This window comes from Chiloscyllium plagiosum, unplaced genomic scaffold (assembly GCF_037043375.1).
Source record: "Chiloscyllium plagiosum isolate Xiang-an unplaced genomic scaffold, Cpla_swu_hap1 HiC_scaffold_28, whole genome shotgun sequence".
NCBI lineage: Eukaryota > Metazoa > Chordata > Chondrichthyes > Orectolobiformes > Hemiscylliidae > Chiloscyllium > Chiloscyllium plagiosum.
Genome location: NW_028270166.1, coordinates 49,895,566 through 49,923,343, shown reverse-complemented (window position 1 = coordinate 49,923,343; position 27,778 = coordinate 49,895,566). Strand labels below are relative to the sequence as shown.

The following is a 27,778-nucleotide window of genomic DNA, read 5'->3' as shown; positions in this document are numbered from 1 at the left end:
GAAAAAACCCAGTTGAGGGAATTCTAGTCACAGAGGAACCGCACAACTGTGGGGATATAGATGGGGATGAAGATGGGGGAGGATAAAGGATACCAGCCAAGGAGACCCTCTTCGTGGATGGGTCACGAAAATACGTAGGAGGGTCGCCCCGAATAGGATGCGCTATGATAAATGATAAGTTAGAAACAGTTATGTCCAGAAGGATTGATGGAAGTCAGTCTGCCACACATACAGACAGTCAATATGCCTTCGGTGTAGTCCCATGACTACATAGTGGCATTGGGTAGAAGAGGGTTCACCATCGTGGGGAGATCCCCTATCAGACACCAACTAAGAATTCAGGCACAATTGCGTGTCAGTGAACAGCCAAAAGAGACTGCAGTAATAAAAATACAAGCCCATCAAAACGAGCCAGCAAAAGTAAGTCCAAGTTGTCTAAACTTCAAAGGAAACCAGGCAGCAGCTCAGAAAACCCGAGGACAAGAAGCCATTGATGATGCTGCCATAGTCACGATTGAATTATCAAAAGATGCTATCCAAATTCAGCAGCTACAGGAGGACAACATGCAGGAAGAGGGAGAGAAATGAGAACTCCAGGGGACATTCAAAGGGGAGGATGGTGTCTGGAGGCGAGCAGACAAGGTGGTAGCACCAGTGTGTATACAGAACACATTGCTTGAACTGCACTACCGGCTCTCCCATACAGGTAGAGAGGCCATGATAGCAAGCCTCGGGAGAGAGTGGTGGTGGAAGGAAAGGGAATGTGGCCAAGTACTGTCACAGATGCATGGTTTGTGCACAACATAAAGCTGCACTGCGACCACTGTTGCCAGAATATTAGCAGAGGAGGTGATTCCAAGGTGAGGGGTATCCCTCCTGATCAACTCCGACAAAGGGACACATTTTGCAGGCAAGGTCATGAAGACTGTCTACCAGTTACTCGGCACTAGACAAAAACTTCACATTCCCTCTCACACCAGAGCTCAGGGGTGGCAGAGAGAATGTATAGAATGCTCAAAAGTTACTTTAGCCAAGGCTATGCACACCTAAGGCAGAACATGGGCTGAAGTATGGCCAGCCATACTAATGAAATTAAGAGCCACCACAAATCTGGCAACCCGGCTAACACCATATGAATTAATGACCGGGCGAGTAATGTAATTGTTGGAGACAATAATCACAGGTGGCACCTATGTGGGTCCACTAAAGGACAAAATTCAGCGGTATGCGATAGAATTAAATGCCCAATTGAAAGGCATGTAGAAATCTGTAATTGATAGGCAGGACAAAAAGGTCAATGCAGGAGAACTTGAAATCTTCCCTGAGATCCCAGCAGCAGGAAGCCGCGTCATGATGCGAGCACTGCCTGACAAACCAAGCTTTGTCCCAAAATGGAATGGGCCATATGACGTGGGAATAAGTGGGGACACCTGGGCCTGCATAGATAGTATAGGGAAAGGCACACGGAAGCACTCGACTCAACTAAAACCGTTTAAAGACTCCTGTGACCAAACTAATGTCATTGACCATTCTTCAAGCGCAGACAGGAGCGGCAGACGAGAATGTCATCCCAAGGGGAGTACCAAAAACACGGCAGGACAAACCACACAGAAGCACAACTGCACTTCCTGACGAAAACAAAGAATTTGACTGATAATTTTAGTTTAACTGCAAAATGCATATACATGTCTGTATTTAACTGTGTCTAAGTGTCGCGACTGTCGGGATCATGTCAGGATTTGAAGATAATCTCTTCTATAAAACCCATCTAAGTCTATATGGAAACTGAACTGTCTGCTACCAACTAGCACGATCAGTAGAATCGCTATTTGTGGCCACCCGGTGTGGGCCCCTCACGACCTGTGTACAGTAGACACCTCAGCAGCGCCGTGTAAGGGGCAGATAGGGAAACACAAATGGGGACTCCAAAGTAGATGTGTACAGCTGGACAGGACCACCAGCCCATGGGGCCGGGTCCCCCAGCCTAGGGAAGGAAAGACCCATTTAAAAGCCAGTAATTACCCACTCTGTTTCACAGGGCAGGGTTGGGAATGCATTTATGCCCTGGTTCCCAAAAATGATTCATGCATCCAGACACAGTGCACATATCAGCACTATACAGTCACCAGGGGACAGTTTACCTGCACCTGCAGCGAGCAGGCATGCTTGAATGTGATCGCGGGCAGACAATTCATACATGATCAGTGCAATGACACCCATGTCAGCTCTGTCACATTGATGTACCCGTTCAATACTTACCAGCTGTGGGAGGCACCTGCGGGATCAGGGGCAACATGGGTGGGCAGACAGACAGAAGGACAGGACAATGTCTGATACTGAGCAGTGAAGGGATGTGTTTTTCTATTTAAGGGGAGTTATGCCACAGACACCCCAAACGTATTTGTAGTAGGGACAATTGCACCCTTGACTGTACCATGCCCCAGCGGAGTACATATTCAGAGAAGGATAGTGACCCGCTCCATCAGTCAGGAGTTCTGTGCAGGTCCCCCCAACTTTGGAGTCATCATTGGGATATGGATTCGTGGGTTTTCTATCTTTGCGGGGGGGGGGAGGAGCAGGGGTTGTCAGTGCTAAAAACCGAAATTACCTTGCATGTGGCCCGACTATCTTAGGCAATAATACCTCAAAAGCTATGGAAGCAGTTAATATAGAATTGGTTGAACTCAGACTCTACAGACAGCAGACACGTTACACGGTGGTTTATCAACTAGCACAGCAAGGGGGAATTTTTTTTTAGATTAGATTACAATTGTTGGTGACAATTGTGTCACCCATGTTGTTGATGCCTTTTATAATATTACAGAAGCCATCAAGAATATCAGAGACCAGCTAGATAATTTTCGACAGATAGCCATTATTACAGACAGCTGGCTAAATTGATTGATAGGTAAATCTTGCGGACCCTATTTGACACACGGGATAGTTCTGTTCATTGCACTCATGCTGGTATTCTGTGTGGGCCTCGAGTGTTTAAAGCTCTGCTGTAAGGCGCTACTGACAAGAACTGTACCAGCAGCGAGTGCCATCACAGAAAAGCCCCCAACGAAACTGGCACTCCACAATACCCCTCAGGAGGAAGAACTCCTAGAAATGACCTACTGTACAAGTGAATTGGGTGATCTGCGGGAGATCTCCGAAGTCACCTCCTTGACCACAAAGGGGGGAGTGAAGTGGGAGATGGCACGGGGCAGGGTGACACTAGGCACACGGACACACAAGATGGCCTCTGAGCCATAAGTTGGCTACTTGACACACAAGATTGCCGCCGGACCACAACATAGAGAGAAACAACACAGCAAACACAGACACTGCCTGGGGCCACCAAAATGCCAACACAACGCACTCACAACTGTTTTAAAAAAATTCTCAAGGTCAAGGACCAGGCTCGCAGGAAAGTAGTCTGACACAGAACAAACAGCCAAGAGGCGAGTCTGCTAGAATATAAGTGTTTTATTCCCCGCAGCGTCGCCACAACCAGGTCTCGTACTTACAACGGGTCTGGTTTATACTCACTCTACGTGTTACCGGAACTGGGAGCCGTCAGTTCTCGTAGAGCGGTTGCCAACAACCCACGCTCGGCGGTTAAACGCAACCCCGGAGCAGACTCTACCGAACTGGAGACTTTTCCAGCTGATATACTCTTTTCGAGATCTAAACATTCATGTGAACAGCAGAGCAAGGCTGAAAAACACATTCCATTCTGGTCACATACAGATAAGAAGATTCACACGGGAAGGTGTATAATAAGATTCACACGGGACTAAGCGACACCTTCCATTTTCGGTTAGATTCACACATGTATTGGGACACAATTTTAACCCTTTCACCACATTCCACTGCTTGGCCCAATACATGTGTTGCATTATGATTCACACATGTATTGGGACATAATTTTACACCACATTCCACTGCTTGGCCCAATACATGTGTTACATTATGCCCATATGTATTCTTTCTAACAAGCGCCTACGTACACGCCAAATATACAAGCAAGTCAGGACATTACAGCATGTTAAAATCACCAGGACCGCTACCAGGATCGACAAGGGTGGGAACAGGAATGTCCCCGCAGTGGAGGACATACCACTCAATATGTCCCACCAATGATGAGCTGACTCCACGTCCACTACACGGGCAGCATGTACTACCTCCTGTCCATGTATAAAGGTAGACACCGTAACCTTGGTGACATTGGTTTGATGCTTTCGTAATATCTGCTTAAGCTCCTCGGATCGGTCCAATGCTCGCTTAAACCGATCCAGGGAAATGTTCCAAGGATTCATCAGCACTTTCCACTGCACCTTGGTAAAGTGGCGAGCACTGCTATAAGTGGTCAACAAATAGGTGTGATTCTGCCAGTGCCACTGATAGACATTTGAGAGGCATCCCGAGAACGGTGCTGAGGGAAGCATAGGATGTGGATTATTGGTAGCCACACAGAGCGTGTGTGGCCCAATCTGCCTCATCATGTCCCTTGGAGTCTCAACAGTCCATTCGCACAGGGCCGTTCCCTTAGTCAAGCAGGGGTCCCGATACCTGTCCATCAGTAGGCAAGTTTTCCCCTGATCAGTCTGTTCACAAGCGGACAGATCATAGGTAATATTGGTATCTGGGCTAAACCACTGTCCCCTTGTCTTCAGAAAATAATATCCAGAAGATGTAATCACTGGTAATACATAATATCGACAGACCGTAACAGTGTGGGTTACATTCATGGTAACAAAGTATCCGTTACACATAGTTGCGTTACACCATGTTCGCTCTGGATGGGTTATCATCCACAATTTCTCAGATACATTCCCTAGTCCCCTCCACGCCTGTACATTGGGGGATGTTACCACACGCAAAAAGCGTTCTTTCTGTATTTGAGCATGCAACATTTGAATATGACAGGCAATCCAATTTAACTGAGCCGTAATGTTCTCAAACAGTTCCTGAGTGGCACCCCAGACATCCAGTTCCCATTGCAGAGATCGTATCATTATTTCAGCTGTCTCTCCTTGAGTCATCATTACGGATGGCATCCACCTTCCAATAGTATGTAGTCCTTGTGAGGTGGCCTGTCCCGTGTTAGATAATTTAGTACGGGTCACCTCAGAGTCAATGGCATTCGAGATACCCATAACAGTTCCTGCGCCTCCCAGCAGGGTGTCGTACCACGCTCGTCGCCGCCTCTTGGTATGACACTCGGATATGAGGGGCAACTGTACCCGCCAATGAACATCAGTGTGCAGTACCGCCCGGGCCATCTGTTGACAAGTTGACATAATAGGGGCCAACTGTGTTCGATGCGACCGCACGCCCCCCGTGGCTGGCCCGCCCCGCGTGGGGTTTAACGACGCCTCAGACGGTGCGTTCGTCGAGGGCAGTACCATTATTAACCACATGAATCGATGACGATTCCGAATATCGGTGGCATTGCGCAGCCACAGATCTTCCCCCCGAGCTGTGACGCTCCAATGAGTCCCCGTTGTCCCGCATGTCTGGGTGCGTCGGTCCCACAAACACGTCTTGACTTGGGCATTTACCACCAGGGTGCAATTAGGCGGTATGAACGATATGTCATATTTTTCCCCATCCCGGCGCATGTAGCACTGTGCACACATGTACAATTGACAGTCGCTGGTGAGAGTCAGAACAACGCACTGCTGACCGGGTTCACATGTAAAATCATCCTGCGTCCGTCGCTGGCTACTGGCCTCCCACCGCACCTCATGGCGGGCGACCGGTACCAGCGTCCAGGCCGTGATACCGATGCCCTGGAGTGGCCATCCGATCGCGAACATCGCCAATAGGAGTCGCAATCCCCATGACCACCCCATGTTCAAGGCGGAGGGCCAGCCTGCGGGTGCATAGCAATTACAACATTATTTAGGTCTCACGTAAGTAGCACTGGTTCGCCGGGACGTTTGCCCAGGTCGGGTCCCCGGGGTACATAATGGTGACCAGACTGTCCTTCCCCTGTGCTATGATTTCGGCCGGCCTGGGAGGGCCGGTCGTCTGGCGCACCCATACCTTGGCCCCCTTAGTGTCAGTAGACCCAAATCCCCCCGTCCCACGCTCAGTAACCGTAACGGGAGCTCCCGTCTCTTCCACCGTTGTAAGGTTACATGGCTTAATGACCAATTGCGCTATTCTGTCCCCCTTCTGTATCACGTAAGGTTCAGCGGTGATGTTGACCAGGATCACCCCCAACTCCCCTTGGTAGTCCGCGTCAATTACGCCTGCCATCACATCAATCCCCTTTAGTGACAGTCCCGACCGCGGGAGGATATGCCCATAGGTTCCAGGGGGCCTAATCTGGTCTTAATCACCGTAGGTTTCTGTTGGATCAAAGTCTGGGCAGTTAGTGCTCGTAGGTCCAGTCCAGCCGAAGCCGGCGTGGCCCTTACGGGAATATCAGCTTCCTCAGCGAATTTCCACATTTTAATAGGCTGAGTCTTTGGGGTATCACATACTCGTATCATCCTATTCAAGGGTGTTACCCCATTTCCTAATGGGCGGTTATTAATTTGTTTCACCACCCGAATTAGTTGCTTCTTCCAACCTGTTAAGTCATTGCAACCTCCTGCTTTTCGTAGTGAGGACTTCAGAAGCCCATTCATTCGTTCTATAAGTCCCGCAGCTTGTGGGTGATAGGGTACATGATAAACCCATTCCACGTGGTTATCGTGACACCACTGCTTTACCGCTCTTCCTGTGAAATGGGAGCCATTGTCACTCTGGACCTGTATGGGCAATCCATAAAATTGTTCAATCAAATCTAAACATCGCAAGGTAGCCTGTTGATTGTTGTGACGACAGGGATGGGCTACCAAAACCCCAGACATAGTGTCCACAGCTGTACATATGTGGTTACATCCTTGTGAGGAGGGTAAGGGACCCACAAAGTCCATTTGCCAGCTCTGTCCCGGACCATCCCCCCGATGGATATGTCCCATCATGTGTTGGGGCACTCCCTGCCGCTGATGTTGACACTGCTCACACTGGTTTACTGCAGTCTTAACATCATCTACCATAAGATCTATTCCTCGGTCTCGAGCCCATTGCAAGGTTCCTTGCACTCCCCAGTGCCCAGCCTTAAGGTGTGCCCATCTAGCTAGGTCCACTGAGGTGCCCCTTTGCACCATCATGGTTCGGACGATATCATCCACATATCGGTTATGTAGAGCTTCCACATCATTTCGAGATGTATGGGCATCTACGTGGATGATGTATATGACCAGGTATTGAGCTTTCTCCCATATATCTTCCCATAACTGTTTACCCCATACTTCCCTATTCTGGATCATCCACTGATTGGCCTGCCAAGTTGGCATCCATTGTGTCATGCCGTTAACCACTGACCACGAGTCAGAGAACAAACAAACTCCCATGACCCCTGCTTGCATGACTACCATATGCACTGCTTTTAATTCTGCCCACTGACTACTTTTTCCCTCCCCTAATTCTTCTAGGGTAGTGCCTTGTTTTGGGTTAAAGGCGGCAGCTTTCCATCTACGCTGTCCCGCTTTCCATTGGGCTGACCCATCTACGAACCAAGCCGTGGCTTGTTCATCCGGGGTCAGTTCATCATACCGTTTTCCCATCTTAACGGGTGATTCCTTGTATTCAATCACCTCAAACCGTTTTTCCCCTTCCTCAGGGGCCTCCGCCACTTGCTCATGTAGGACTGACACTCCTTTCTGTCCAGTCCGCACTCTCTCCGACACATACTATTTCCATTTAATGATGCTGCTCTCTTGGGCAGTTCCTATTCGGTGGGTAGTGGGGTCACTAAGTACCCACGGAAGAATAGGGATAGCTGTTCTCATGATCACTTCATGTCCAATGGTCAGGGCTTCGGTTTCCACCAAGCCCCAGTAGCATGCTAATAACTGTTTCTCAAAGGGGGTATACCGTTCCCCTGCCGGGGGTAATTTTCGGGACCAAAATCCCAGTGGCTTACGGGTTCTTCCCTGTTTTTGCCATAAGCTCCAATTGGCATAATCCCCCTGTGCTGAGACTTGCAGTTCTACAGGTCCTGACTGTATCTTTCCCAAGGATACAGCTTGCTGTATCGCTTGCTTGGCCATTTCAAATGCAGTTTGATGGACCTCCGTCCATTCGAACGCTGCCTTTTTCCTCGTAACTCGATACAAAGGTTTTGAAATTTGTCCTAAATGGGGAATATGCTGTCTCCAGAATCCGAATAACCCAATAAATTGCTGCACGTCCTTCTGGGTGTGAGGGACGGCAAAGACCTGGATCTTATTTTTAGCTTTCGCAGTGATTTCCCTTTCCCCCTTGTTCCACACGATTCCTAAGAATTTTACCGTTTGTGAGGGACCCTGGATTTTGGCTGGGTTGATCTCCCACCCATATCCTCGCATATGTTGAACCAGTTGGTCCAGCAATTCCTGAACCTGCTTCTGACTTGTCCCCTGTATCATCATATCGTCAATATAGTGCGAGATCATCACTTCGTCAGGCACTTTAAAGGCAGCCAAGTGTTCTGCAACTATCCGGTGGCAGATAGTAGGGCTATGCAGATATCCTTGGGGCAATCGCGTGAACGTGAATTGTCTACCCTCCCAAGTGAATGCGAACTGTTCCTGCCTATCTTCGGGAATAGGAATTGTGAAGAAGGCATTAGCCAAATCAATTACTCCGTACCACACCCCTGGATGATGTTGGATTCGTCCTATAATAGTGACGGCATCCGGGACCGCTGCCGTCAAGGCCGGAGTGTGACGGTTTAGTTGCCGATAATCTACCGTCATCCGCCATGACCCATCGGCTTTATGTATGGGCCATAAGGGGTTATTCCACGCCGTGGTGCATGTCCTAAGCATTCCCGCTTCCAAATAATCCTTAATTGTGGCGGATATTTCTTTATGTCCGCCGGGAATCCTATACTGTCTAAGACTTATTACGCGATCGGCGATCGGGATGGGGAAGGGGTCCATTTTAACCTTTCCCACTAACACCGTCCTACAGCGCAAAGCCATTTTCGTGATTCCAAATTCAAACTTCCCTTGTTGGAGGTGAAGTGTTAAACCGGCCAGAATGTCCATTCCCAGGATCCATTCTCTAACCGGTGTAATGATAATTGAATAAGTTTTAATGGGCATTGTACCTATCTTTAGGGGCAATTGTACTGTTTTTCCTTCAATCAGATTACCTCCCAGCCCAACCAGCATGACTGGGGTTCCTTTAAACTTATGGGGCGTCCCATAGATTAAGGTGGCCTCCGCCCCTGTGTCCACTAGAGCCATAACGGTTTGGACGGATTTGCGCCAATAGATAGTCAATGATACATGAGGTCGAATGTCGTCTGCTGACCATTGGCTCGTTCGTGGGCAAACCCTTGGGGCTTGGCCCGATTCCTATTGTTCCTCCCATTCATCTTCCCCAGACAGCACTGGGTAAAGACGTTTGCCTCGCCCTTCTTTGTTCTTGCCTTTCTTACTAGGTTTCCGGCCACGCCTATCCACTTTATAACACTCTCGGAGGGGAGGCCGTACCTCCTCCTCCTCCTCGTCCTCCGAGGATTCCCACCGCTGGGAAGTGGAAGTTCTACCCCTTCGAGGCGCATTAACAACCGGACCCCGTGTCTGACATTTTTGTGTTAGTAATTCCACTAGGTCTTCCATAGTGGGTCGGGACTCCGTCTCTACCCGGGACACCTTCAGTCCCTTTCGTCTGCATAAGTCTTTTAATTCCGGTGTAGGTAGGCCATCAATCTCCGATGTTGGGACCTGCGCCCGTATCAAAGCTTGCCACAAAGCACGCCGTGAGGGGCCTTGGTTACTTCCTTGATTAGGGTTTACTTTTCCCCCTGCCCGAGCCTCAGGGCGACGCCCCTCCGTGCCCCCCTGAGAAGCACGGGTTGTGAGTCCCCAATCCCCCAAACCACCCATCTCCCTCATCATACTACGGGCATCTCCTAGGGTTTCTCCCCGTCCACTCAACATTATGGTTAATAACAGTGGTTTATAATGGGGGGGGGCAGTCTTGACTAGGTGGTCTCTAGTCTGTCTACTAACATTTGTGTTATCTACCTCGTCCAGCACTCCCAGCAACAGGGCATCCCGCACACACAAACGGGTTAGCCTCTGAACCCCTTCCTTAATTGTTGTCCAAGTTCCTTCCAAGGGGGGCCAATCGGACGGGAAGGGATACTGTTCGGCCACTGCCCTGGCATACATCCCAAATAAGGTCCCCATACTGCGATCTATTACCATATCCTTAGCTTGTCTGCGGTACCCCAGGTCTATGGCAGCATCCTTTGCTAATCCACCAAACTTGGGAGCATCCTGATAGTCTACCTGCACTTGTTGCCCCCCTTCCTCGAGGAGCCGAATTAGCCATAGCTCTAACGGCTCCCCAGGATTACGTCGGGTTTTCTGGGTGATAAACAGCACCTCATCGGTAGTGAAGTCTTCCGTTAATTCAGAGAATTCTGCAGGAGGCTGAGCCCGCGGTAATTCATGCATAATTGCCTCCCCTTGTTCATTCCGTATAGGGTTTCCTTTCTCATTTAACATTACCTCCCGTTACACTGGGAGACGTCTCTGAACCTGCTTTCTCCTAACCACTGGTTTAGCTTGGAGTACGGGTGGGTCCTCTTCGTACTGATCATCTGAATCTCCCCAAATGTTCCCATCCCAATGATCGATATCCCACCGATCCCCGTTATTTAACTGGGCTACAAACGCCCGTACTTGTACCGGGTCCGGGGTTCGAGGGACCTTCCTTTTCTCTTTCCGTTTCTTAGCAGACAGATACATAATAGTTCGTCCTGCTAGTTCAGTTAATGCTGTCAATTCAGCTTTTAACTTCATAATTTCCTGCCTCAACATAGAGGCATCTCCCGAACTGAGTCCCTGCTCATGTTTCAGGAGGGCTAATTCTGCTTCAGCTTTTTGGCGCTTGTCTGACTGTTGTCTACAAGCCGCCGCACAGGCCCACATCCTCCGCTGTACCCCAGGCAAGGGGTTCTTCGGCAGGACTGGGATCCTCTCAAGGGTGGACAGCAGCGACCCTGGGGTTCCTACGCCCTCGGCCTCCCAGTTCTCCGGTCGCCCCCCACCATTTCTCAAACAAACTGCCACGCCATGCCACGGTCCATGCCATCCCGGGACGGTCGGGACCTCCACAGTTTGTTCCTCTGGTTTCTTAGCCTTTTTCCAAAACATTGTTCTGTATCAAAATCTTTCCTCAATTGCGATTGATCCTGCCGGCTACGCCAAAATGTTTTAAAAAAATTCTCAAGGTCAAGGACCAGGCTCGCAGGAAAGTAGTCTGACACAGAACAAACAGCCAAGAGGCGAGTCTGCTAGAATATAAGTGTTTTATTCCCCGCAGCGTCGCCACAACCAGGTCTCGTACTTACAACGGGTCTGGTTTATACTCACTCTACGTGTTACCGGAACTGGGAGCCGTCAGTTCTCGTAGAGCGGTTGCCAACAACCCACGCTCGGCGGTTAAACGCAACCCCGGAGCAGACTCTACCGAACTGGAGACTTTTCCAGCTGATATACTCTTTTCGAGATCTAAACATTCATGTGAACAGCAGAGCAAGGCTGAAAAACACATTCCATTCTGGTCACATACAGATAAGAAGATTCACACGGGAAGGTGTATAATAAGATTCACACGGGACTAAGCGACACCTTCCATTTTCGGTTAGATTCACACATGTATTGGGACACAATTTTAACCCTTTCACCACAACAACCCAATTGATTAGCTTAAGGTTGGTGGGGGAGAGAATACACATGAGCAGCGTACACTGCCCAAAGTGTCCAGCCAACACCTTTGATAGAAATGCTAACAGTTTGATACAGACTCAATACACAGTGATAACAGCCAGGGCTGCAGTAATCATCCTTCTCATTACTACAGCAATGGACTTCCACACAAACATCGAAACTGACAACAACCGCACTGAAATTAACAAAGACTGCACTGGAAATGACAATGACTGCACCGAAATTACTAACGATTCTGCAATGTTTACCATAAACAAAACATGTTACAAAGACAATAACCTCAACACTGACCTATTATTACAAAATGTATAAAAGTATCTTGACGTGCCCGGGATTGAGAGAAAAATCACAGCTGACCACTGCGCTGTTGGTGTTTTACTCTCTCCAGAGCTCCGGTATTCCCTTGTACACTAAACTCTGTCATTGAACCCCAACTCTGACTCCAAGGCTGGTGATTTTCCCCACAATAGTGGTAAATGCATGAAGGATGTTCCCAATAATTAGGGAGTCCAGAATCAGGGCTCACAATCTAAGGACATTGGATAGGCCATTTATGACTGAGACAAGGAGAAATTTCCTCACACAAGAATGGCGTGCCTAAGGAATTCTTTGCCACAGAAAGCGGTTGAGGCAAAAATATTGAATGTTTTCAAGAAAGAGATAGATATTATTGGGGCTTATGAGATGAAAGCAGGAACAGAGTACTGAGCAGAATGATTCACTGTGATCATTTTGAATTGCAGAGCAAGCTGAAAGGGTCAAATGGCCAATTCCTGTCCCACTTAATAGGCTTCAAAATCCAGTCATGAATGCTGGTGGACACTTAAACAACTCACAGGAAGAGGCAGCACCATAAATACCTCCATCTCAATGGTAGGGGAGCCTGGTATATCGAGCAAAAGATAAGGCTGACGCATTTGCAACAATCTTCAACCAGAAGGATTGAGTGGTTGATCCATCTCAGCCTTCTCCAGAGATCTCCTGCATTACATATGCCAGTCTTCAGTCAATTTACTTAACGTGAAATTAAGAAATGGCTGGAGGTACTAGACTATTGCAACGACAATGGGACTTGCCAACATTTCAGCAATGGTACTGCAGACTTGCACTCCAGAACTTGCCACATCCCTAGCCAAGCTGTTCCAGTACAGCTACAACACTGCCATCTACCCAATGATGTGGAAAATTGCCAAGTATGTCTTGTCCACAAAAACAAAATAATTCCAATTCAGTCAATTATCATCCCATCAGTCCAATCATGATCAGTAAAATGATGGAAGATGTCATTAACAGTACTATCAAGCAGCTTAGCAATAACAGTTGCTCAGTTTAAATTCCACCAGAGGGCACTCAGCTCCTGACCTCATTACAGCCTTAGCACAAACATGGACAAAACAACTAATTCTTAGGGTGAGGTGAGTGACAGCCCTTGACATCAAAGCTGCATTTGACTAATTTTGGCATCAAGGAGATCTAGCAAAACTGGAATCAATGGGAATCAAGGGAAAACTCTGCCAATTAGAGTCATACCTGGCTCAAAGGAAGACAGTTGCAGTTGTTGGAGGTCAGTCATCTCGGCTCCTGGACATCTCCAGCAGGAAGTTCTCAAGGGAGTACAGTTGGCCCTACCATCTTCACTTTCGAACAGTCATGTCAGACTCAAAACATTAATGCTGTTTCGCTTCCCAAATGCTGCAAGACCAAAGTTTTGCCAGAATCCTCTGTTTTTTTGTTTCTAAATTAACCTCCACTTTATTGATTTGCTATCAGGCTGGTTTTCCAAAGTTTTATAATCTACTATATTTTTCAAAGCAGGATACTACTGGTAATCTGGTCTATAAAAGAACATATTCACTATGTTCTTTTATGTAGAAGTGTAAGGTGTTCAGTGATGGACACTTAGTCATTCCTCAATTCTCTCTCTCTCACACACACGCGAACACACACATATTAAGTCTTCAAAGGCCATAAAACCAAGCAATGGGGAAATGCAGACAGCAATTAGAAATAAAAGCCACAAATCCATAGGTTGGTTATCACTCTTTTTCCAGGATGAGCGTATTCAATAAAAGACTTCTATTTCAAATCATTGAATTGATGGTGAAGTTACTCCACAAAGTTAATTCATACAAAAAGCAAGGCTATGGGAATGAAAGGAAGAGAAAGCAGTTTTTCTTGCCTCCTCCAATTTGGTAGTCTGAACTATACTCAATAGTTCTTTCCAAAAAGCATTTCTTCTGTAAATTTATGGAGACTTCTTGATCTCTATCCTGCTTTTAAAAAACGTACCTGAGGCTATGGGAGATGCAGAAAATCTGACGTAATAGGCTTGCAACTGATATACATAGTTCTCACCTGGTTAATTTCATCCTGAGTAGATTTTAGTGACTTGATGATCGTCTCAAGTTGTACCTTGCCAGCCTCAATGCTCTGTTCCAATTGTGATTCCTCTTGCTGTAGTTTATTTAGCTCTGTCTTGGCTTTGTTCAGCTCCTCTTCCTGGGATTGCATGTCTGACTCCTGATTTGCAATCTGTGTCTTTAGCGATGAAATCTGTTCCACACAAAGTCAATATAATTAAATCATGTAACACCAGCCAGATGACAATTATCAACAAACCTTGAGAAAATACAGAAGACGATGAATCATTTATATTTAGCCTTCAACTATCTCATTATATGTGCAGCTTAGTCACAACCCATGTATCTTCTGCACAATAGAAGCTGCAGTTACAATATGAAAACTGAAGTTTATACAATAATGATTCACCCCATGAATTAGTCACTAAAAATACCTTCAACTCAACATCAGCTAAGACAATTTTACTAGATTAAAAAAAAACACGATGACAGTTTTGCACAATAAAAGACTTCTTCAACAGTTAAAAAGATACAACTATTTGATTTATAGGATACATACATACTCATACACACATTTCTAGATCTCCCATGACAGTTCTCCTGTCAACTCTGATAACATGGTTGTTTTGAATTTGCTATACAAAATCAGTCTGTAGGTCAAATTTGCCTTATTTCATGGAAAACAAATCTGTGTTGAAGCTTTCATGACTGTGCTCAGCGATTCAATCATTTCTTCATACAAATCATACATCGGTAATGCCCATCAAACGCGAGGAAAGGTGAGGAGAAAAACTAATTAACAACTACGTGATGGCAACCAATCTGCTTTGGGATGTACAATGTATAGGCTGGGGGTGAATTTCAAGACAAAGACTTAATGAACCATCCACTTGTTTAAGGGTAGTGATACAGAGCATGCAATTAAAACAGAAAGGTCAACATGAAGCACTTAGACAGACATGAACAGAAAGGGAATAAAGGGATGCAGACCATGTGCAGGCTGATGGGATTAGTTTAGAATGACAATATGGTCAATACAGATATGATGAGTCAAAGGGCCTGTTCTATATTCAAACATCTGATCGGCCTCTCCTCCCTTGGCCTGAGTCAATGCATCTCAGCTCTCGCCTTCCTTGTAGTTCAAACAAATATTCCTGTTGTTAAAATTTATCTTCAAAGGGTTTTACTGTTCTTGGTGCCACTTCTTGAGAAATTATTTGCAACAGTAAACACAGCTTGTTGCAGCTTGAAAAGACAAGTTGTAGGGACTGCTCAAAAGGATCACAGTGATCCATGCCAGTAAACTTTTCACAGGTTTAAACTGTCATGCTGCAAGCTGGATACATAAGTGCAGTGATAACTCTCTGAAACGGAGCACGAATGAATTAAAACATGAAGACCTGGATTCTGTGGTAACAATGACTGCAAAATTGTGAGTATCCACTTCCATATTCCTCTAGAACTGATAGAAACTTGCTGTTTGAGAGTGCATAAACACAATTAAACATAGCATTCCAGAAGCTGGTGAGTTTTTGTTTCTCCATAGGTTGCATTACTGAAGAAAGTCAGATTTCAAACAATTAGGAATCAGTGACATAAAAACAACTTATTTTACACTGTTAGTCTTGCGCAAGACATTTGAAAATGTTGCATTGGGTTGAATGAGTTTTTTTTAAAATTGACATACTAAGCTCCTAATCATTACTAAAAATCCTGCCCTTGAAAAACTAAGTTTAAAAGATGGTTTTAAAACACCTTAGACGATGAAAGCCAGTTCTCTTTCACTTCCCTAAAGACTACTTTTTGGCTTCCTGACCCTTTTTCAATAGCAGGTCTAAGAGTGCCAGGATGGAGGCCAGGTTACATAAGATTTTTTTTGTAATAATTCACAACCCCAAGAGAAGATCTAAGCTCTGGTACCTTCAATCATCCTCACTTTCTCTTCCAACGGATGTAACCTGGTTTTGTCAACTCTGTAACCCAAGTAGATCACTTGGGGCACCTTCTCTTCTAAGGCGTACGTCTGCCTGGGAGAAACCTTTGAGCATTATGTCCAAGTTCTCCAAGCTTTTTATTGGCCGACCCTGTTATTGCTATGTCATCCAGTTAGGGTCCCCCTTGACCTCACCTCTCACCCCACCAGTCTCCACATCCAACATATCATCCTGAAACAATCCCAACACCAATTAGACCCCATCATCATGAACATCTTCCCCTTCCCATCCATCTCTGCCTTCTACAAGAACGTTCCCTTCGCCAATCCTTGGTTATGCCACTCTCCCCACCAACCTCTCCAGCTTCCCCCCCAAACCCCCTGGTACCTTCCCCTGCAATCGTAAAAGATGAAACACCTGTTGGCACACTATGCCCCTCACCTCCATCCAGAGGCCCAAACAGTCCTTTCAGGTGAGACAAAGTTCACCTGCCTCTCCTCCACACTAGGTTACTGTATCCGGGAAGACCAAACATAAACTCATGGCACGTCTCGCCGAGCATCTCAGCCGGGCCTGCAGGGGCCAACCTGACCTCTCATTCACCAGCCATTTTAATTCCTCTTCCCACTCCCTTCGCAAACTGATCATCCTTGGCCTCCTCCACTGCCAGCCCAGACTCTGAAGAACTTTTTAGCCATTTGGCCGAGGCTCAGCTTTGTTGTGGCATTTTGCTATGGGTTGGCAGAGGGTCCCTCTGCTCAGCACATGCCCTTGCATGAGGTTTTGCAATTGCCTGCACTCAAGTAGTGTTCCCCAAGCTCAGTCGAACAAGTATGGGTGTCCACTTCCCTTACAGGATGCCCTGCAGTTCCCATGTTCTATTTGCCGCATTTTCTAATATTCCTTAACCAGCTCCGTCAACTCTTGAAGGTTTTAGTGCCTGGTGCCTCTGGGAAAGTTAAGCCCTGTATAAGTGAAAATGATGCAGGCCTACAAGCACAATCAGAAGGATTATTTGTTGCTTTTCATCTGCCTCAATGTCATTTACCCGGAAAAACTTTGTATTTTTTCCACATTACGGGCAGAGTCTTCGACAGCAGGGTCAAATGAGTCAAGCTTCCCAAATAAAGGCATGATGCCAGAAATGCTTACCCCAACTCCAAGTTGACAGTTACAGGCAAATGTTTTTCAGCTGTGTCCTGTTTCTCCTGTCGCCAATGAAATAACTGTACAGAGGCTGGGTCCCATCACCAGGTAATCCTTTATTTACTAGTACACAGTACACTGCAGCCAGCAAGCTCAGAGTCAGTCACCTGGACTGAGGAGATTCTAATCTCCTGGTTACATTTATTTTGCTGGCACCATGTCACCTTTTATTTACTAGTGCATAGTACATTGGTTGTGGCCAGCCAGCTCAGTCACCCGGATTGAGGAAATTCTAATCTCATGGTTATATACTTTTTTTTCCTGGTTGTCTCATACACAAATATCAAGCCCAGGATCTATCCACTGAAATAATGGCTCAACGGCCAGGTCCCTTCACCAAGTCTACCTTCAATTCACCAGCAGGCTCAGAGTCGGTCCTCAGTGAGGAGATTCTAATGTCCTAGTTTTATTTTTTTTGGTGCACGAATCTTTATTCAATTTCCACCACCAGGAAGATAGGAAAACACCCGAGTGGCCAGTGACAAGCACTGCCCTTCACATCAAAGGGCAATGCTGTATGATCAAATCGTCTGTTTATTTATTTTTTTCTCTTTCGTCCTAGCTTTATTTTTTTTTTAGACACCTGACACCAATCCACACCACATACTGATGTGGTGCTTATTTTTTCCCTAGCACCCATGTTGCTGAATCTGTTTTTTCTTCTTTTTAGATAGGAAAACACCCATGGTGTGTGTGTGTGTGCACGTGTGAGACACAGTGAGAGACACAAGGTGTATGAATCTTCATTCAATTTCCACCACCAGGAAGATAGGAAAACACCCGAGGGGCCAGTGACAAGCACTGCCCTTCACATCAAAGGGCAATGCTGTGTGATCAAATCGTCTGTTTATTTATTTTTTTCTCTTTTGTCCTTGTTCTATTAGTCAACCAAGGCTTTCCTGATTGGCCCAGGTTGACAACTCCAAGAAGCTCACAGTCAACGAGGTCCACCTGGTCCCAATCACTCCAGTAAGAATCCAGTTCTGATTTGTTTGGGTCTTCTAAAGGATTTCAGTGTTTTTTTGCCACTTAAATTTTATGGTTATAAAAATTTCATTAATATGAAATTCAAGTCAATGAGAGTATAATACCAGAAGTGAGAGGCAGAGATACATATATTAAAAAGTGATTCATCTATGGAGCTAGTCATGGAAATGTTTGTAAGAGGAGAGCCAGGATTGTGTGCTGACGGAGAAATAAATCAATGAAGGATTTTTTTTGATTGGGTGCATGAGCAGAGCAATAGCATTTATGGAGCATTAAGGAGCAGGCAATTGAAAATAGTCTTTATACGATAGATACCTCTGACATGAGCAGTATGGCAGATGGAAATAAGTGGATTTTTAAAAATTCCAAATCAACAAAAATAAATTCATAAGTCGTACACACCGGTCATTATTCGAGAGGTAGCATTTCTCTTGCTGCTTTAGGATTTGACATCTGAGTTAAAAAACACTGCAAGTCAAGCATGGAGTTTTAAGACATTTTACATGCTAGAAGATCTCCCAGTGTGTTGTTCACTTAAAGTTGGTCAATCACACTTTATTAGTGCATGAACACTACCAAATGTAACGCACAACAGATCATTCTGCTCTCAAAATCAACACGAGAGTTCAAAAGACACAGAATACACAAAAAAAATCAGTAGGCCATGTGGGCACTCGAACTTGCTCTGATCATGTTGGAAGTTCCACAATGCCAATTTGTTGCCCAATTCCTATATCCCTTGATTCATGTAGTAACCAAAACTCTGTTGAGTTTAGTCTCAATATACACAGATATTTATAACTATGAAATGGAGGGCTGAATATCTTTGGATTCTCTCAGCAAAGAAATTCCTTACCTCACTTCTAAATGACCAATGACTTATCTTGATACCATTGTCCCTCAATCTACACTCTCCAAGGGAAATAGCTTATCTCCGTGTATCCTGGCAAGTCCTTTTAGAATTTTATATTTCCAATTATACCACATTTGACACTACTGAACTCCAGTGTTTGTTGACCATTCAAACTCAATATCTATTTAAAAAAAACAACCCCATCATACCAGGAATCAGTGGTTGCCAGTTGTTGCCTCTTCCTCTAAAACAAATAAAGCAAGTATATCCTTTTTAAGATATGGAGACTAAACAATGCACTAGACCCCAAGTGTCGTCTTAACACAACACTATCGAGATGCAGCAACAATTTCCCATTCCTACCTGCAGCTTCGACTTGCCTTAACAGTCAGGCTGCATTTGATGCCTTAGTAGAGGCACTGGTGAGAAAATCATGCACGTAACACTGACAGAGATTTGTAGTATTGGGCTGAGCAAGTCTTGCATTGGATTACAGCAGAAACAGGTAACTACATGCAGCTCAAGACAATAGTTATACTACTGTCGGGCTCCCAAAACTGAGAGTTTGGGTACAAGATGACATGTTGGGTCTGTGGATCCCCAAGGCAGCTGTTTAGGATCAGTGTCAAATAGCTTTTTTCACGTTGATAGACTGCAAACAAATAGCCTCTGAAAAGGCTGGGGTTTTCTTATTTAACTGCAGTTTAAAGCCTTCCCACAAGCTGAACTTTATGTTCCTCCCCAACTAATCAGCAGAAGGCACCACAACCCCCATCATGCTCAGCAGGCAAAGCCAGGCTCACAAAACCCCTCATTTCCCCCCCCCCCCCGCTTTAACAACTCTTATTCGGCACCCCAAATTGTCAATGCAAAGTCGGGCTTTAAAATGGAGTTGCACTGAAGAAAGTTGAGTATCACTGAACTTTTGTGTAGACTGGCTAACTCTCCAAATCCAGTGGATCTCCATGAGAATAAAGGACAGGAAGTTGATAAATGAATAAGATGAGAGCCAACAGTCAAAATCAATCACAAAAGGAAATCAGCCATCTGTCTCCAATTGCATATGCTTATTAACAGCTGGGTTTGCTATACTTTTATTTTCCAAGGAAAGCTTATTCCAACTCTTATCCTCCTCATTCCAATGTATTGAATTCAATATATAAAATGTCAAATGGATTACCGTCTGTTAGAACACCCATGACTGACCTCTGGGAATTCAGATCAGATTGGGCTTAATGTTGCAGAGGTGAACAGAAAGCAAATGATTTGAGTTTGGATCTGGTTCAAGTGGGCATGACTATACACCAAATAACTACACGACCATCTGGTTGTGAAATTAACCAATCCCTTACAGTGGACATTGCTTTCTGAAAGAAGGCATACACATTCTTATCAGGCTATTTGTAAAGGCAGAAAGTTAGACAAAAATGAGTTTCACCCTCTGTCTATGTTTGGCACTGTACCTAAACAGCAACTTTTGAAAATATTCCTTTCCTCAGCTCTCACATTCTTCAAACAAAGTTTACAGTTTAAAAAAAGATGAGTAAGAATTCTGTACACCATAACATAACATGTCAGTCCATTCAAATTCAACCAGAAACTTTGATTAAACTCTACCATCTTGCAATAGTTAATATAAAGAGAATGTTCAACACCACAGGGAAAATTCTTCAAACAAGCTGAAATACGTGCACATATTTTTTGGAATCATGTGAAAAAAATGCAATACTCCGAAGGTTTATCTGGGAACACAGCCACAGCACTGAGAGTTAATGGCTGACATTTAGAAAAACATTTGTGTGAGGGAGTGGTCTGCCTCGTGGGGAAAGACAAACTGGCTGACGGCAGGCGCTGAACAGCACTGATGGTGGCCATGAAGAAATCAGTGGTGACCTGGACCACCCTATCCCGTCCTTCCAGCTCGCACAAGCTGCCTATGAAGCCAGATACCACATGGGAATGATACTTTGAAAGCAAATTACAAACCTGATGATTTATTGGAACATTATTCCTGGCATGCTCAATGATAACATGCAGTTGTATTGAACTGGAAGGAAGGATGCAGGGGCAAGTTGTTTTTTGCACTGTATGGTAATTCTATACAACTGAACAGCTGGTTGGAAGGATTACTTTGCTCTCAAGAGATTCAGACAATAACATAAACTGCACAACTGGACCTTACACAGTCATTGGTACCAGACTCATGATGCAAGCTTTTAAGTCCCAAACAATATTTTTATTTCCATTCTTATTTTTCCATCTCCCATCTCCAAACCATTTGACCTCTGTCAGAATAAAATTCCAGAGTCTTCAACAGAACCTCATCCAAGTCGTCATTCTTCAACAATGAACCTGGACAAATGTGATCAATTGCCTAATTGACAATGATTGGGAAGCACTGGGAATGATTAAATGGAACTTGACAGTGCCCAGATTCACACCCAGTAATAGGCCCCAAATATTGATTGGGAGCAGGCCTATTGACTGATTATTCCTGATCAGAAATTAACTGTCCCAGCTGATGTGAATAGATTCAGCACAGCGTAGGAATTGGGCCTGCAAAGTTCCTCATCCAAACTGGCGACTGTACTGATCACTTTAGCTTTGAACAGACAGCGCCACCTTCAGCCTTATTTCCAATTTTCAGTAGCAATTTATCTAAGTTGTTATATTTGCTCAGCCACTCTATATCATAATCCAAAGATGGGCAGGCTAGGTGGATTAGCCATTAGAAATGCAAGGTTACAGGGATAGGGTGGGGGTAGGGTGAGAAGCTCTGTAGGGGTTGGTGTGGATTCGATAGACTAAATGGCCTGTTTCCACATTATATGAATTTTATACATCAACAAGAGGAAAAGGAGACTTCTTCTTTACTGTTTTTAATACAGCAGCTTTGGATTGTAACAGTTGCCCAATCACATGGATTTTAATTTTAAAACTTTTAGAAAGTTTATCATTAACTTTCAGTAACAACAATAATGTGCTTCCTAAAAAGAACTGCAAATAGGAAATCATAAAACAAAATAATGGTAACAGGGAAAACCTTGTATTGAAAATATGATAAAATTCAGAAGAGTGATAGATTCAAGGTTGTAATTCCCACTTGGGGGCCAAGTGACTATAACAAACACTGACCCATTCAGCAAATTCCCAACCACCTAGAATGATGTTTATAAAAATAAATCAACCACTGATTTGCAGCCATAGTATACGTTTGTAGTAGTTCCAACTAAAGCCTATAATTTGATATTCTGCTGAACTATGGGGTGGTTTTGCAGTACATATCAACCCAAACTGACACATAATCCTCTCAATTTTTATGTCTCTACCATTTTTGTTTAACTTTCTCAACTCTCTAACAGTTATCTTTTTCCTGTTAATCTGCAAACACTAGTCCTACATGTTCTTCATCTGCTTGCATCTTCACTATGTCAAAGCTAAATTTCATTACATTGCTTTCTCCAGCAATTCATTCTACCTTTAGTTTCAAAATTCCATCAATTGACATGATTGTAACCATTTCCTAAAATACTTCACAATGTTTCAAAACCAACATTAGCTTTACATTTATAAGTAAAGATGTCTGCAAACATACTGAATAGATGCAAGTCCTTGTTATCATTAACTGATGATCAAGCATGAGCTGGAGCCCCAGATTTTGTGATCATCTTTTACTTTCAGATAAACTTGAGTTCTCCCTTCTACAGAATGCTCAAAATTATGATCTGATCATCTGTCCCAGTAGGCCCATAATTAGATTTCAGCTTTTTGCCACTATAGTCCTAGTCTCTTAATATCAGCATCACATTAAAGTAAGTAGAAAAAATAACAAAAACCCTTACAGTTTCCAGACAATGGAGACTTTTAAGCCATCAATACAAATGATTATAATACATATCCTAACCGACAATTTGTTGAAAGAACCACACATTATAAATATTAAACCATCATTTGTTGTACATTCTATACTGCTTAGAAATTTCAGTTCACAGCATGGTTGTGAAAGAATCTGGTAATAAATGTATCATCCAAATCAAATGCTTACAGTCTCCAGGTTGCAGGTTTCCCTTGTTCTTACCGTCTGGTTCTCCTCCTGACACTTCTGCCGGATGTCACTGAGCATGTCCTCAAGCTTGGCCTTTTGTTGGTCCATTTCATCCAACCTGTCCTGGGCAGCCTGCTTCTGGGATTCCAGCTCCTGCAGGCTATTGTTCTCTCTGTCCAGATCATTTTGTAGTTCCTGCCAACACACAGAGAATCAACCTTTGGTAATACAATTATCCCCTAAAATAGAGAGAATCTTTGGCAGCACAATTATCTCTAACAATAGAATGCTCAGCCTCAGACTTAGAAAGACTGCTTTACAAATAAAAAACATAATTTATTTTAACTTCACATAGGAAATTCAGAGTATAGATAGAGCATTGCAAATAAATAAATCACATTCTAATTCCTATCAATTCATGGAATATTCCAGGGGAACACCTCATTGGCTTTATTCAGTTTGTGATTTTAAATGCAAGCTGTGCACATTATAAGAAAGTACACAAAACACTTCATGAACACACTACGTCATTTCTACTTGTGGTCAGAGTTGCCTTATTCCCCATTTCAGAGAGGCTCCAAGTGAAGCTGGTCAAGATTTCCCAGCCTCCTCTCAGCCTGATTAGCATTTCGTCAAGGTACAAAAGATCAAGTTAAGATTTATTTTCTCTCATTCACTCCCCCATCCACCCACCTACTCAACTATCACTATGGTGCAACCACCAATAAAATGATTTGCAGGATATGAGTGAGACTGTTTGGGACAATCTGCACATTTCATGCATTGAGCACACAACTGAATGCAAGATTAGATTACTTTAGATTAGATTACTTACAGTGTGGAAACAGGCCCTTCGGCCCAACAAGTCCACACCGACCCGTCGAAGCATAACCCACCCACACCCTTACATTTACCCCATACCTAACACTACGGGCAATTTAGCTTGGCCAATTCACCTGACCTGCACATCTTTGGACTGTGGGAGGAAACCGGAGCACCCGGAGGAAACCCACGCAGACACGGGGAGAATGTGCAAACTCCACACAGACAGTCGCCTGAGGCGGGAATTGAACCCGGGTCTCTGACGCTGTGAGGCAGCAGTGCTAACCACTGTGCCACCGTGCCGCCCACTATGCAATAGCACATCTGGAGCTTCAACCTTCTGCATTCAGACCACCCTCTCTGCTCTTTCCAGATTTATATTAGACTATTATAATTTTTGTAAAAATCCCAGCTTCAGCTGAACTCTGACTAGAAATCAAGCTTAAAACGAAGATGAACTGTTTCTGGCTACATAAATATTGGTCAGGACACCAGGGAACTATCTGCTTTCTTTTTTCACCTCTTATCATCCACCTGAAAGCTCACAAATTAAAAAGACAAGAACCACATTTCAGGAAAACATGAGCCTGACATAGTCCACATTTGGATTCTGGATTATCTCAGGTTAGTAGATATCCTGCTAAAATTTTGCTTGTCTGTAAGAGTGCCAGAATTTGTAGACAGCTTGGTCAATAGCACATCTGCATCAGAAACGTGTATGTTCAAGCAGCACTACAAACCTTAGCGTGTAATCTAAACTAAAACTTTAGGACCGAAGGAGAACTAGATGTGTACGGTTTAATTGGCTTAAAAACACCTTGTCATTATTGAGAAAGAGACCTCGGGGTGTCCTGACCAACACTTAGAATCCACTGACAGTATTAAAACAAACCAACTGGAACATCCATTCATTGCTTATTTATGGGATCTGCATGCAATCTTGCTGCAACATTTGTCAAATATTCTGCACTTACAGAATTAATCTAATGGATATTGCATAGGAATGATGGAACAGATCCAGACCAATCAGTTGAAGTGGTACACATTGATGTTCATGCCTCCTCCCACCTTACTTCAGTCAACCCTATCAGCATTCCGAACCACTGGTTCTTTCCTCCTACTTACCTAGCTTTCCCTAAACGGCCATTTGTCTCAATCACTCTCTGTTATAGTGAATTCTTATTTTACTTGGTCTGAGTGAAGAATTTCATTTTGAAATCTATACTAGTTTGATCAATGACTATCATATATTTATGGCCACTCAATTTAGATTCCTTTACAAATGGAACCATTCTCCTAAGGTCTACCCAATCAAGCCCTTCAAAATATTAAAGATCATCAACAAGTTTAAGCTTAATTTTGTCTAATTGAGAAAAGGATGACAGCAAATTCAGTATTTACTGACAGGTATAACCTTACAGCTGTAGTACTTTCAAATTCTTTCTGCACCTGTCTGCAATATAGAGACAAGAATTGCAAACAGCATTCCAAAGATAACCTAAAACCTTGTTTGGGCTATGTTTAAAACGACTTCTGTTTTCCATTTCCTCTAAAAATGAGTCTCCCTACTTTGTTTGTCTTTTTTATGACTTTGTTTTTCCCATTGTTATGAACCTGAGGCCTCTTGATCCATTTGTTCCTCTAATTTATGTAAATTCTTGTTTTGCAAGTAGCTGGCTTTTCACTCCTTCTACCTGATTTGCTTACTTTGAGAAGGGTACAATTATTTACAGACAGTCACAAATGAGAAACCTTTTAGTAGATAAAAACTGCATTAAATCTTTGGGATTGAATTCTTACGCGACTTTATCACAGGATTAAAGTGATATTCAGTTCACAAAACTCAGGAACAACCAGTTGGGCAAAGTCGTCAGGGAAGCAAATAATCACAGTTGGATTGGTAGAGGGAAGAGACTAAGAAAAGCATTTCTCCTTTGTCCTACCCTTAATTTACCCTCTTTGCCTGACCTGCAGCATTTGTTAAGTATTGTGCATTTATGGAAGTAATCAATTGGATATCACATACAAACTAACAGATTCAGACCAGTCAAGTCTCCTGGTTCATGGAACTTCTCACACAATTGCTACAGGTTCAAATGATAAATGAAGAGTTTCAACTAACAAGGGAACAAACTACTAACAATTTGGATGTACCAGGTCATGACAAACTCCAAAATGCTTTGTACCAAGATTGGAAACTATATTCCACACATATCAGGTACTGGTGATCTGCTCAATGACCTCAACACAACCCCAGAACTTCAAACATTAGAAACTATAGCATGCTGAGACAGATCATCCAGGACAGGTGTCTGGAGGATATTAATCCATTTCCGAAAGCTAGTGCTTCCAAATAAACCTGTCGGATGATAACCTGGTGTTGTGTGATTTTTAACTTTGTACACACCAGCCCAACACTGGCACCTCCAAATCATATCGCCACATTCACCTCCACCTCTCAAATTTGGTTGGGATCCGACAGACAATTCAGTTGCTACCTCAGCAGCCATCCCACCACGTGGAGGCTGCCAACCTCTAATCCCAGAATCGAGGTATGCCTTCCCAAATGGAAGAAGATCCAGGGTAACAATAAATAGGGAAACAGAAAATGATTGAAATCACATCCTGCTGGCAGGACTCAATCCCATAAGGGCATTAAAAAAAAACAGTACTGATGAAGATACAGCCAAACCTAAAATATTTAGATCTTGGATTTACACATGGGAAGTCATGTCTGACAAATCTTTTAGGGTTTTTCAAAGAGGTAACCAAAAGGATTGATGAGGGTAGGGCAGTGGATGTTGTCTATCTGCCTTTGACACCTTCCCACTTGGCAGCCTAGTCATGAAGGTTAGGTTGCATGGGATCCAGGGAAAGTTAGCTAATTGGATTCAAAATTGGCTCAATGGTAGGAAGTAGAGGGTGATGGCTGAAGGTTGTTTCTTCAGACTGGAGGTCTGTCACAAGTGGTGTGCCACTGGGGTGGATGCTGGGACTTATGTTATTTGTTACTTACATAAATGTTCTGGATGTGAATGTACAAGGCGTGATTAGTAAGTTTGCAGATGATACAAAATTAGGAGGCACCATTTATAGTGAGGAAGGTTATCAAAAACTACAGAGGGATCTTGATCAGATGGGGAAGTGGGTTGAAGATTGGCAAATGCAATTTAATACAGGTAAGTGTGAGGTGTTTTAACTTTGTAAAGTTAAACCAAAGTAGGACTTATACAGGAAATGATAAGGTCCTGAGGATTGTTGTGGAACAGAGGGACCTAGGAGCACAAATACATGGTTCTTTGAAAGCAGCATCACAGGACAGGATGGTGAAGAAGGCATTTAGCATGCTGACCTTCATCGGTTGAGGCACTGAGTATAGGAGTCGAGACATTATGTTACAGTTGTATAAGTTGTTGGTGAGGTCACATTTGGAGTAATGTGAACAGTTCTGGTCACTCTGCTGTAGGAAAGATGTAGTTCAACTGGAAACAGTGCAAAGTAGATTTACAAGGATGTTGCCAGGAATAGGCCTGAGTTATAGGGAGAGGTTGGCCAGGATAAGACTTTATTACTTGGATTGTAGGAGATTGAAGGGTGACCTTATTGAGGTGTATAAAATCATGAGGGGCATAAATAGGATGAAAGCATATAGTCTTTTTCCTGGTAGAATTGAAAACTGGAGGACATAGGTTTAAGGTGAGAGGGGAAAGATTTAAGAAAGACCTGAGGGGAAACCTCTTCATGCAGAGAGTGGTGCGTATATGGAATGGGTTGCCAGAGAAAGTGGTTGAGGC

At 44.1% G+C, this 27,778-nt stretch overlaps 1 protein-coding gene across 14 annotated transcripts in view; it reads right to left on the bottom strand.

The window, feature by feature from the left end:
• eps15l1a (epidermal growth factor receptor pathway substrate 15-like 1a) overlaps positions 1-27,778 on the bottom strand; it is a 395,032-nt gene that overhangs the window by 179,929 nt on the left and 187,325 nt on the right. For all 14 annotated transcript variants that reach the window (XR_015751883.1, XM_043720767.2, XM_087976202.1 and 11 more), the window contains 2 exons: positions 23,196-23,357; positions 14,133-14,330 (listed from right to left, as the gene is read on the bottom strand). Coding sequence is in view for 13 of the 14 variants with exons in the window: in XM_043720767.2 (XP_043576702.2) it covers positions 14,133-14,330; positions 23,196-23,357 (360 nt within the window). In the remaining variant the exon portion in view is untranslated. The remainder of the gene's footprint in view (positions 1-14,132; positions 14,331-23,195; positions 23,358-27,778) is intronic.